We start from the raw sequence: 12428 nt of genomic DNA, 5'->3' as shown, positions 1-12428 counted from the left end.
TGGAGGTCTCCGATACATTTAATCTCACGGCTCACAATGTCTCGTCTGAGATGGTCTCGCAGTACTGTCGGCACAGCAGATGATGGGCCATTAGATGTTCAGCTACCACTTTTGGGAAATTATTGAAAAAATATAGCCTCTTGTAGTAAGTAAAATCACTTTGAGTCAGACTTCGGGGTTATTATTTACCAGTAGAAGCTAATTGTTCAGGTATTGTTGAGGCACAATAGTAAAACCTGGAGACTTTCAAAAATGGCTGACCCATTAAGAGACGTCCAGCGTGGCATCAATTATGTTCTACCTGCTTTTCCACACTAGCCCAAAATGAAAGCACATGCTTATATAGGATAAGCGTGCCCTTTTATTTAAGCCCCATGCGAGAAAAGAATGATTGGTGTGCCGACCCCGGGGAAAAGTGTTTGTGGTTGCCCCTGCTGAGCAGTTCCATGCTGAGAAGGGCAGATCTTCCTTCTCATTGAGAATGAATAACCCTAATCAGGCCCAGACTGACCATCTGGCACACAGGGCAAATGACCGGTGGGCCGCTGGCCAGCAGCACCACATGCTCACCCGATATGCAGCTGGAAATGCCTGGCCACACATTACGTGAGTATAACATCATAACTTACAGAAGAACTGTATCTTAGTCCCCCGGCTTTCGTGAGACAAGTCCCCATTTTCCGGCACGGTTCTGGGTAGCTGCCCAACTATCCCACTTTAGCAGGCTGTGGAGATCAAGGACCAGATGGGAGATCCTCTGATCTCCGTTGACCAGGAGATCACGCAACAAGTCACACGTGTCCATGAGAAAACATTCTATATGGCGATTCTATCTCCTATAACGGCACCACTGGCCACTATGCGGGTCAGACTGGATAAGTCACATATACTACATCTATAGCTATAATGTACTTGGATTTGCCTTCAGCAGTTCTTTGTAGTTCTTTGTAGATCGCTACCGGAATCTCCTAAATATTGGAATTTGGCTTCTACATTTTCCGTAGAGATACAGCCCAGAACGGGAAACCTGGAATTCGCTGTTGCTGCCAATGCGTTTCCTTTGCTTGCGTCACGTGGATGTTTCACATTTCAAAATGTAATAATATTGCGCAATAACATATTTTTGTGCAGTCTGCTGAACCCTATCTAGAAGCATATTTTTTTATTCTGAGATTTATTTTGGTCCTTCGTAAAAAGGGATAGGCAACCTCCTGGGAGACAACTCAGTGCAGCATTTCAAATGAAAGCAGACGCTCACCACCCACTTAAAAAGATCTAGAAACCGCAGGTATCCCACTGCTGCCAAAATCTAAGCAAAAAGACTCCAAACTTCAGGTTGTAAGGACTAATTCATTTTTAACATTTAGAAAGCACTCATGAGGCTGGACCCAACTTCAGATAAAAGTGCATCTTTACACCGGCACACCCGACGCGTTTCATCCATATAGCATCGTATGTGTAAACGGGGACCATTCTCAAACTTCTTTCAGGAATCAGCGATACATTTCCCATCTGAGCCATCTGCTACTGGCATCAGACAGATGTACCGTGTATCCCTAAACACATGGGTGGCCGGTCTGTGCCATTGGCAAATAGGCCGTGGAACAGAACACGTGCTGACCTCAGCAACAGGGCAGAAAGCATAATTCGCAAATACCCCTGCATGCCCCCTATTAAATCACGATGTCTCACTGAAAGGTTGGCGTAGGTGGCAGAGTGACATAGGAATTCATTGAAGAGCCATGCCTCTAACCATACCCGCTAAAACAAAAGTGTCCCTCTTTGGCCAGGTGGATTGTTGGGAGTTCGGATCGGTTACCCTTCCTCAGGTTCACCAAGGGAGGCCCACAAGAAGTCTCATTTAGCTGGGTTGTTCCAATGGGATAGAAATGCATCAACTCATACATGTGATGGTGCAGAGGTCTCTGTCTGACCGACAGAAGAAGATGTCCATCCTTGGGTAATGCGCATGACCTTGAGCGTCTAGGCCAAGACGAGCTGATAGATGAGGCTGCAGGGTGAGTGTTACCATTCTCTGTTTCTCAGTTCCAGATCCAGTGTGTGAAAAGCAAGTGGCTTCCATTCCACAGCCATGATCCTGGTATCTCTATCTCTACGGACCGAAGCCAAACTGCTGCGCCCCAAAGATTAGTGCGACCATCATCCTCCCCTTCAGAGCTTGCTGCAGCGTCCCTGGGCAGACCCTGGACAATCCTGTATATTTATGTGATAGAACCTGCTTAATCCAAGTAATAAAACATACAACTTGTGTACATGGTGTGGTTGCCTCCATAATTGTGATTGACACATTACACGTGTTTGATAGGAATGTAATTGGTGTATATGTACGCATCTGGGAGGTATTAAACTGCAGCGGCTGCCCATCTTGTGCCCAGCTTTGGTACGAGGAAGATGGCAGCGATGCCCAGGGACCTCCCGGTAGACCCCCAGGTTCCCGTGACGTTGACCATCTAGTAAAGCCTGTAAACGGAAATGTCACCTTCAAATAAGTGTTAAGGTCAGGAGTTTGGTTTCTTCCCAGTAAAGAAACAAATATTGAGCAGTTACTGAAATCTCACTGTATGTCCCGAAACTCATTTTATTTACATACAAAGAGCTCTTTCTTTATTCAAAGTTCTTGCATTTAAGCTTTTCCAGTTTCCGTATCGATACAAACAGGTATGGGCCGCGCGCCGCGTCTGAATAAACACGCAGGCTGCCAGCTCCTTTGCCCCGGAGCTGGCAGTGACGGGTGGTGAGGGCAGTTAGTCCGGGCGTCACCGGGGACATCCTTCTTACACAAGCGCTAGGACACTGCCGTCCTATCACGTTGACAATCAAGCGGTCACGGTACATGGTGACACAGGGTGGGAACCGCTGATCCTCACCGCAGCCCAAATCCTCGGCTCTCCCGGATTATCTTTCAAACCACGTTCACATTCCGTGTCGGTATGCGTTAAAGCCGCTGTTCCACCTGCTCCGCTGAATTTAAAGTTGATGCAAGATCTAGAAACATCGTTCCTGAATGTCCAAAAAAGTAAGATTCGGCTTCATTGATCATTTTTGGCTGGGAAGCTTTAATTGTCGCGTGACACTAAAGCAGGCGCTATGGACATACCTGGGAACTCTCCAGTTGTCGCCCAGAGGCTCCGGGTGAGCCATCACTTCTCCGGGTCTCCGGGTCACTGCTGAGAATCCCCGGGTCGCGTCGTGAAGGCCCGCCCACTATACGCCCACTTCCCCTCCTACCATGCAAACGTTTTCTGTGTTTGTGGCTAGATACAAACGTTATGTCAACAGACCGCCCACCTTTGTCAACAGACCGCCCACTGACATCAGTAACCCTGCCCGCCTGCATCAGTAAACCCACCCACCTGCTACCTGAAGGCGACAGTAGGGGGCGCTGCCCTGGGTTAGGACTGATTTTTCTTGTACGAGTTAAGATTTCATATTTTAGAACAAACCCAACCCTGCATACTAGGTTTTTGTGAGATCATTTGCCTCCATTTTCAGCAAATTGAACTCCTTAGACTAAAAAATGAAACCCTTGCCAAACATGCAGCGCAGCCCAGCCTCACGATTCTGTTCATGCATTGGATAGAAAAAGAAACGCAATAATGTTCACAAAGAGTTCTTTTTCAGAAGCAATTTGTAACATTTCTTGCACACAAAGAGGTCTATTCACTAAAGGGAGCGTTTGCAGGAGAGATGATGTCATTTCAATTCCCTGACTTCATTGTACATTATGAAGGCCGAACCACCAGTGAGCTTCTGCTGCAGGAAGAGCGTGGCTCGCCCTGTATAATGTATACATAAATCAATGATGGTTAAACAATGGGGAAGCAGGACATAAGTATAAGTAGTATATAACATAACAATTTAACAGAATAGATGTTTGGAGGGCCCGGCTCAAATGAGTTTACAATCTGGAGGGAGATTTTACGATTTGGTAATTTCATTATTTGCCAAAAAAACTTGTGGATTTTCACGATTCCTCTAAAATGTGACCCCAGTGACATCAACGAGGACTTTGACCAGGAGCTAAACCGAGTCGTTATTACTGGTAATCTTCTCCCAGATTTGATGATTTATTAGACTTGGGAAGGGAAAATTCCAGGGGAATATATCAAATAAATAAAAAGGGAAAATATATGTATAAATATATAAAAGTGGAAATATATAAACTATACAAATGGGAAAACACTAGAGAAAATATTTCAATATGTCAAATATATAAAAGTAAAAATACCAGGGAAAATACATATTAAAAGGGAAATACTGGGAAAAAATATATAAATATGTAAAATATATAAAATATATTAAACGTCAAAATGACAGGGAAATATTTAAAATATATTAAAATGAGTAAAATACAGGGGATTAAAGAACAGGAACCGAATTATATTTCTGAGCTCAATTCATCTATATTTATCAACAAATAAATAGGATTAATTATTACGTGTATTAAAAGTTAATTAAAAGTGTTCTAGGTGTTTAACGCTCGTTACTCTACGGGAAATCACAGCTCATTCAGTTCTAAGAACGGTTACGGCCCCGCCCACTGTCAATGGGACGCGATAGCCCCGCCCACTCAGCAGGACTCGGAGGCGGATCTGGCTGGGTGTCACGAGATGCACCGTTACTTCCGGAGTTCGCTGCTTCCGGGTTGTTGTGTGAGGCTCCGGCCGGGAGGCGTTATCAGAGAGGTACCGGGAGTTACGGAAAGAGATGTGACTGATTCAGTGGATGTGACGGGAAGCTTGAGGGGTGTAATTATTGAAGCGTGAAGAGATACGGAGGGAGGAACAGCTTTTGTGAGCAGAGAAAGTGGTAATGGGGCAAAGTGATGCGGAGGAGCCTGAGGTGGGGTACGGAACCGGGGGGTGGTCTGTGTTGGTAGTGGATAAGGGATGAAAGGCAGAAGGGGCACTTGTGAGTGAGATGGGGTTAATTGGCAGGGTTTGTATGCAAAAGACTTGGGTCTGAAGTGTGGGGTGTCTGAATTGAGGGGGTGAGGTTGTCATGGAAGCGGGATGTTTGGGGTGAGGGGCATGGAATGAAGTGAGGCGTGATATTCTCCAGGGGCAGGTTGGCATTTAAGGGTCTGGAAGGGGTAAGAGATGGTTGTTATGGGTTGAACCGGGGCTATGGGTAGGGTATGTGTTCTGATTAACGTATAATAATCAGATCCTGCTGCGGACGGTGAGGTTTGAGTCGGGCGATTTGTGTATAGAATTGATGGAGAAAGTGATAGTTTGTGGACTTTATAGAAGTAAGTGCAAAGTTGTCTCTTTGGGGAAGTGTTGTGAGGAAATAAATCTGTGACTTTTATCTGGTAGGACATCTTGTTTGCTTTTCTCACGTTGTATTTTCCCTTTGCTGGTTATCAGGTGATTTTATTTTTGTGTATTCCTCGTTTGTTTCTAACACCAATATGCAACTATTTCTGTTCTTCCCACAGATGGCTTGGTGACCGGCGTCCTCCAGTTTCCGAACGCTGAATGTATGCTTCATAACCCAACATGACTAAGACTCCCTCAGACTTCCAGGCTGACTTGGAGAGGAGTCTCCCAGCGATTGCCTCCATCAATTCCTCCTTCAGCCAGAGCCAGATCTTTTCCCCCCAGTACTGTCTGCCGCCCGAGCAGCGCAGGGTCATATCAGATGTTCGCAGGACCTTTTGTCTATTTGTCACCTTCGACCTGCTGTTCGTATCACTCCTGTGGATTATTGAACTGAATGTGAGTATACGGGGGAGGGTAATGGAGGTTGTGGTGGGTTACCCTATTGTCCTTGACTTTATGTTATGGCTATTGATATAGTCTCATAATATTATATATATATATAATATTAAGTATGGGAAGGTGGCACCCCATAAAGCAAAATAAGCAGAACAAGTAACGGTTTAAAACGAAGTGTATTAACATTTTGTTCTGTTTCTGTTGCTCCATGGCATGCTAACATTCATCATTTAATATTTTGAGGCAGAAATACAGAAACCTTGTCGATATCCAATGTACCTTTTGACGAGGCCAGACGCTGAAACCTTTGCCAAGTGCTGTCCGTATGCTTTATTGCGCATGTTCTATTGTAATTTCCAAGACAGTGCTTCAAACTTGATCCATTTTAATGATTGATGGTTATTACTTTGTTGTGACTTAACAATACATGTGTGTTCATCCTCTTACCGGGGCACACATGGCTGCTTTATTGGCACCTGTCACAATTTCTGAACCACTGACTCGTCTGCTTTCATTCTCAGAAATCTTTAGAGTTGCGATGTACTCAGAACCAGTTGTGGGCAGAAACATCAACATCCTCTTTCTTATTAAACTGTAGCTGAAAGTGTCATGCTGGGATAATTTGTGGGTCAACCCACCACCACACACCAAGGCATCGGTCTATATTGGTCGCATTTGCACAATAGTTATCATTTCTCCCTACTTTGCCCTAAGTTGCTTAACCAAGTCCGTATTAAAATGAAGGGGGAATTACGCTGGTAGTATAACAAAAAGCTGCCCTACTTCAAACATCGTGATGCTTTTTATTACTGTAACTCGTGATGCTTTAAAAAAACCTATTTTATATACAGCATAAAAATGACATGTTTAATTACTGTACATTCTGCTCTACATATAAAATGACCTCATCGCTTTTATGACCACAGATTCCTTGGAGAAGACGGCCCTACTAACCCTTAGTCATCATATTCATGGGCAGCTCTGAAGAGTTATAGTGTGATTGCACACCCAGTATTGTGTATGTTTGTCTTGTTGTGTAAACAGAATGTGCTCAGGTTACAGTATTAAGTATATGAAGTGGCTCTGGCCACGGGAGCTTCTGTTTATGACCGAGCCTGTTGACGTGTAGGCGACAGAACACAATTCGCACTCCCTGTCCTTCCCTGGAAGGTTTCCAATAAAGCTGACTGCAGGTGGATAAAAACAGATTACTTGTTTGACCGGTGGCTGGACGGCTAGGCCATCTATCACTTGCGTCACTGATATAGAAGGGAAATCAAATTAGCATTGATCATGTTTCCAGCCACGGGACAAGACATGGATAGGAAATAGTCTGTAGACAAAGCTTGATCTTCAAAGGAGCTTCGTATATATTTATATGTCAAATAGAGGCGTTGGGGTTTATTCACTAAAGTAGGTATTTGTAGGTGAATTTTTAAGGGATTTGTGGTTTCAGCTCATTATAGGCATTATGATATATGCTGGTAAGATCTTAGTACTAATGGAGCGACTGTGGATAAAGCCAGGTTTAGGCATTGTGAGTTATAAGAAGTCTTACTGATTAGCTATACATGATACAGGGCCAGTCAGTCTCTTCTGGCAGAGGAATCTAACTGTCCTACATGTATGTATGGGGCAGAGGTAGCCTCGGGTTTTGGAAACAAGTAAGTAATGTTAAATGTTGTTAAATAGGATGGGATAGAGAGGTATTGGCAAACGGTAGCTGTAATGGGGCAAAGCAGGAAGATAATGTTCTGCACTAAGTGACGGTGGGGTAGTTATTGTGACGGGTGCCTACCATGTAAAATAGGTTTGGAGAAAGGCAGGTAATGTCTCAGGAAAGGCGTGCCGTGGCTACCAGTGCTTTGGAGCAGTTTATTGCCGCTTAAATGTAATGCTGATCCTGCTTTCCCTGATTCTTGCCTCCGCAGACTAATAATGGCATTAAGAAGAATCTGGAGCTGGAGGTCTTGTCTTATACTTTTGGCACCTCTTTCTTTGACATTTTTGTGAGTAGAACTCGTGTGTTCCCATAGAGCCTTTTATGATAGTTCCTTACATCCCCAAACCATCTCCCACATCATCTTAGCTCTGTCTCTCTGTGTGTAGCTTCTGGCTGTCTTCCGGTTCTCCGTCCTGCTCCTTGGTTATGCTGTATTGCGTCTCCGTCACTGGTGGGTCATCGCGGTGAGTATTTAAGGTCTTTTTTTTCTGTTTATTCTGATAAAAGTGCTGGTGATGGAGAGTAAATTGGGCCACAAAATACTGTTTCTCCCACTTTACAGGGTAACATAAATCTTTAGCATCACTTGGATGCAGTTACACAAAGACTGCCCGTGCCATCTCAGAAACATAGAATTTGATGACTGTTAACCATTTGGTCCATCTAGTCTGCTCCCCCCCCTGCTGTAAAGGTTCAAACCTTAATCACTTCTGCTAGAAGCCTGTTTCATGTATCTACCACCCTCGCAGTGTCTGTAAGTTGGCATAACCACCTCCCTCATCCACTGTATTTATCTACTCTTGATATTGATAGGGCTGCAACTAACGATTATTTTAATAATCGATTAGTTGGCCGATTATTTTTTCGATTAATCGATTAATCGGATAAAAAAAAACAATATGCAAATTTTTAGTTTATTTAAAATAATTTAATGAACTGGATGTTAAAAAACAACTTAAAATTTACATTAACATTCTTATTTTGTTATGATGTAATAAAAAAACAATATTTTCAAAGTACAAAAACCCAAACACAATATTTATGAAACAAAATAACCCCAAACATTCTGAAAAGAGGTGGACTATTACTGTTCAAGAAACTTTGCCCCAGCCCTGGCACTTTGCACCCAGCACTTTGCACCCAGCACTTTGCACCCGGCACTTTGCACCCAGCCCTGGCACTTTGCACCCAGCACTTTGCCCCACCCCTGGCACTTTGCACCCGGCACTTTGCACCCGGCACTTTGCACCCAGCCCTGGCACTTTGCACCCAGCACTCAGCACTTTGCCCCAGCCCTGGCACTTTGCACCCAGCACTTTGCACCCAGCCCTGGCACTTTGCACCCAGCCCTGGCACTTTGCACCCAGCCCTGGCACTTTGCACCCAGCCCTGGCACTTTGCACCCAGCCCTGGCACTTTGCACCCAGCACCCAGTCTCCAACTCTGCCCTGCACCCAGCCCTGCCCCCACACTCACACCCTGCCCCCACACTCACACCCTGCCCCCACACTCACACCCTGCCCCCACACTCACACCCTGCACCCACTCTGCCCTGCATCCACACCCCCACTCTGCCCTGCACCCCCACCCCCACTCTGCCCTGCACCCAGTCTCCTGCCCTGCCCCCACACTCACACCCTGCCCTGCACCCCCACCCCCACTCTGCCCTGCACCCCCACCCCCACCCCCACTCTGCCCTGCACTCAGTCTCCTACCCTGGCCTGCCCCCCCACCCCCACTCTGCCCTGCATCCCCTGAAACCCCACCCCCGCGAATCGCTCTGTGCGAACGGAGCCACTCGCACAGAGCGATTCGCACAGACATGAAGAATACTTACCTCCGGAACGCGTCACATCCGTCACGCAGTGCAGAGCGTGTAGCGGAAGCAGGGAACGCTCGCGGAGGTAAGTAAAAGGAGCCAACAACGAATCGATCACTCGATTAATCGATAACGGAAATCGTCGACAACGATTTCCGTTATCGATTATTATCGATTTTATCGATTCGTTGTTTCAGCCCTAGATATTGATCAAATGCCCTAATGCATTTAAAAAAACCTTACATGCCATGGCTATATATATATATATATATATATATATATATATATATATATATATATATTATAGCCACAAATCTAGCTCTTTAAATGCATTTTTGTGATCACAGAACAGCCGCGGCTTCTTTGGATGGGATGTTGTTTGCCCTTTCAGCTACTGAACAGAACTGAGGGGCACTTATGTTATTTGTACCTCTGAAATATATTTCTTAATCTGATTTAATTGTTTCCCTAGATCACCACGCTTGTGACCAGTGCGTTTCTCATTGCAAAGGTTATTATGTCTCAGGTGAGATATTCCTTCTCTGTGTCCGGCTCAGTGGGTAGAAAACTTATTTAGATCTTCCTTTTCGTGAAAGTGTAATAACATGCAGTAAAAGATGAAATTATTGCATTTAGAAAGTTTTTTTAGTTTTTAAAGAGGCTGAGCATCTTGTGTTGAGAGCCAGATGTTAAACCAAATGCCCTCTGTATAATCTGTACCATCTTTTTGTCACAGCTCCTGTCCAGAGGTGCCTTTGGCTTTGTGTTACCTATTGTGTCCTTTGTGCTAGCATGGCTGGAGACGTGGTTCCTGGACTTCAAGGTGTTGACGCAAGAAGCAGAGGAGGAGAGATGTACGTTTAGTCATTGCTACCCTTCAAGTGTGTATATATATATATATACGTTTTTTGGGCCAGATAAACATACAAGCTGGCAGGGCAGTTGACATTCCTCATAATGCCGGTTAGATGGAACCATGTCGGCTCTACATGTATTGTGTATGCTCTACCTTTTAAAGGGTTTGGGGTCACTTAATGATTAATTAGCCTTTGAAACTTAAATTTGGATTAGAGAACACAACGTGCCATTGGATCCCAGGAGTGATGGGAGTGATAAAGATATTCCTTTAAAAATCATCCATTTCCAGCTACAATGACCCCAAACTTTTGGACTGTGGGGTGTGTGCGCGTGTGTGTTAGCACACAAACTTTTTAGCATGTATTCTCAATGTCATCCTCTCTCCTCTACCTCCTATGTGGTTATTTCTGGTAACGTGATGTTGATAATCCAGTCTAATTTTGCAACCACAATAGAGAATATTTGTGTTCTGTGTTATATTGTTGCCGTGAGAAGTTATGTCTTAATATCTCTTGGTAATTTAAGCAAACATTGTACACTGTATGTAACGCATCATCGCTTCCGCCTCTAGTCGTAATACATTAAGAGGTTTATTGATTAGTTGGAAGATTTGGAGTGGACATACCTTCTATAAAAAATAATCGTAATGTGTGACAATTGTAACTAATGAAAAGTCAGCGTTACCTCCACTTAGACAGATTTGAGAGCGTCCATGCTTTGTTTTGCACTCTGTAGGGTACACGGCTGCTCAGGTCGCGGCTATCCGACCTCCTCCACTCTACCCGGGAGCCATGTCTGAAGGGGGACAATTTTACTCTCCACCTGAATCCTTTGCCGGTGAGTTAATCCAGTGGTCTGGTTACCTGTCCCGTTTCCTCTGCCTGTTCTGTGCTTGCTGTCACGCAGCTGTTTTCACTTGCATGTCCTTTTTAGCCACGATCCAGTAGTTTTGTTATCCTTATCCCAAAGGGTCTGACAACGAGTTTGATGACGACGAGGACGCTGTGGGAAGACGGGCGGTAACAGACCAGGACCGAGAGTACGTGCGGCAAGGAAAAGAGGCCATGGATGTTGTGGATCAGATTATTGGTCAGGAAGTGAACTGGAGGTTCGAGAAGAGCAATGTGAGTGCCGTTTCTTTGTGTCTCTGTAACGTCTGTCCTCTCATCACCTACTACACTCTTTTTACACGCTCTTTTTTTTGTGCATGCTACTTTTTCATTTCAACCACCTCGCTTCTACTGTCCAAACATCTAGGACCATCCATGAACTGTAAACTTAAGTTATGCCGGATGGCTTTTAGGGTGGTTGGCAAGTTTAGGTGAATTTAGTCTGGTGCTCTGGGCTTGTGCCAAGGGCTTGGTTTGTTTGTTACATTGGTTACAAAGTTATTTAGTTTACCATTTAAACAAATCAACTAACTTATATAAGTCCACGGCCTGATTCATCTTTGTGTTGTGTTTTTATTTATGAATGGTTTTATGTATGTATGTATGTATATATATATATATATTAGTGTTTTGGTTCATGTCCCCTACAACCTCATGAGTTGTTTTAGGACACTTTAGTCCAGGTCCTTTCTGTAAATTTAAGGAACAATAACTTTACAGCTGTTATGGGATTGAATTGCTTCTTTATTTTTCCATTCAGGATGCCGGAGATGCTGTTTACACGTTCGAAATACCATTCCATGGGAAGACTTACGTCCTCAAGGTAACTTGCAGAAGTTTGTAAGGATACCGGTTTGGGTGGAGAATTAGTCTGAAGGGCTGCTTGTTACTTTTTCTAGTGAGCATGGTAGTGTTTGTATATCTTGCTTCAGAAGCTTGTTCTATTGTTGGTAAGAGTTGGTATTGTTGGTGCCATTTTGGAAGAATGACTTGCTATATACAATTTTTTTTTATTTCAAAACTTTAACTTATCCAAGTACACATATTACATACTCAGTACTCGTATAATTATCGGCGATCCTTCTGTGTTAACCTGGCTGTGCCTACCCACAGGCTCTCATGCAGTGCCCAGCCGAGACGGTTTACCAGGAGGTAATTCTTCAACCCGAAAAGATGGTGTTGTGGAACAGGACGGTGGCAAATTGCCAGGTCAGATATGCTAAAAATGGAAAAAAAAAAGGTCAACCATATCAAACTTATTTAAGCGCATGGGTTCTGCACACCTAGGAAAAATGTAATACTTTTATATATACTAATTGCTGGCGCACTGGTGATGAGATGGTGGAGTGTATTCTGATGCCCATGTGTTTGTTAAATTTGGATGGACTCTGTAAATG

The 12428-nt window shown here is 44.1% G+C and overlaps 1 protein-coding gene across 1 annotated transcript in view; it reads left to right on the top strand.

The window, feature by feature from the left end:
- The first annotated feature begins 5522 nt into the window (after positions 1-5522).
- LOC149274149 (stAR-related lipid transfer protein 3-like) overlaps positions 5523-12428 on the top strand; it is an 8505-nt gene continuing 1599 nt past the window's right edge. The window contains exons 1-9 of the mRNA XM_089505746.1: positions 5523-5741; positions 7673-7750; positions 7851-7928; positions 9756-9809; positions 10020-10137; positions 10877-10978; positions 11111-11265; positions 11792-11854; positions 12145-12240. Coding sequence (XP_089361872.1) covers positions 5523-5741; positions 7673-7750; positions 7851-7928; positions 9756-9809; positions 10020-10137; positions 10877-10978; positions 11111-11265; positions 11792-11854; positions 12145-12240 — 963 coding nt within the window. The remainder of the gene's footprint in view (positions 5742-7672; positions 7751-7850; positions 7929-9755; positions 9810-10019; positions 10138-10876; positions 10979-11110; positions 11266-11791; positions 11855-12144; positions 12241-12428) is intronic.

The sequence above is a fragment of the Sceloporus occidentalis genome, unplaced genomic scaffold (assembly GCF_023333645.1).
Source record: "Sceloporus occidentalis isolate IW3139 unplaced genomic scaffold, rSceOcc1.0.p SCAF_345, whole genome shotgun sequence".
In the NCBI taxonomy this organism is placed as follows: Eukaryota; Metazoa; Chordata; class Lepidosauria; order Squamata; family Phrynosomatidae; genus Sceloporus; species Sceloporus occidentalis.
This window is presented reverse-complemented; position numbering and strand designations above follow the sequence as displayed.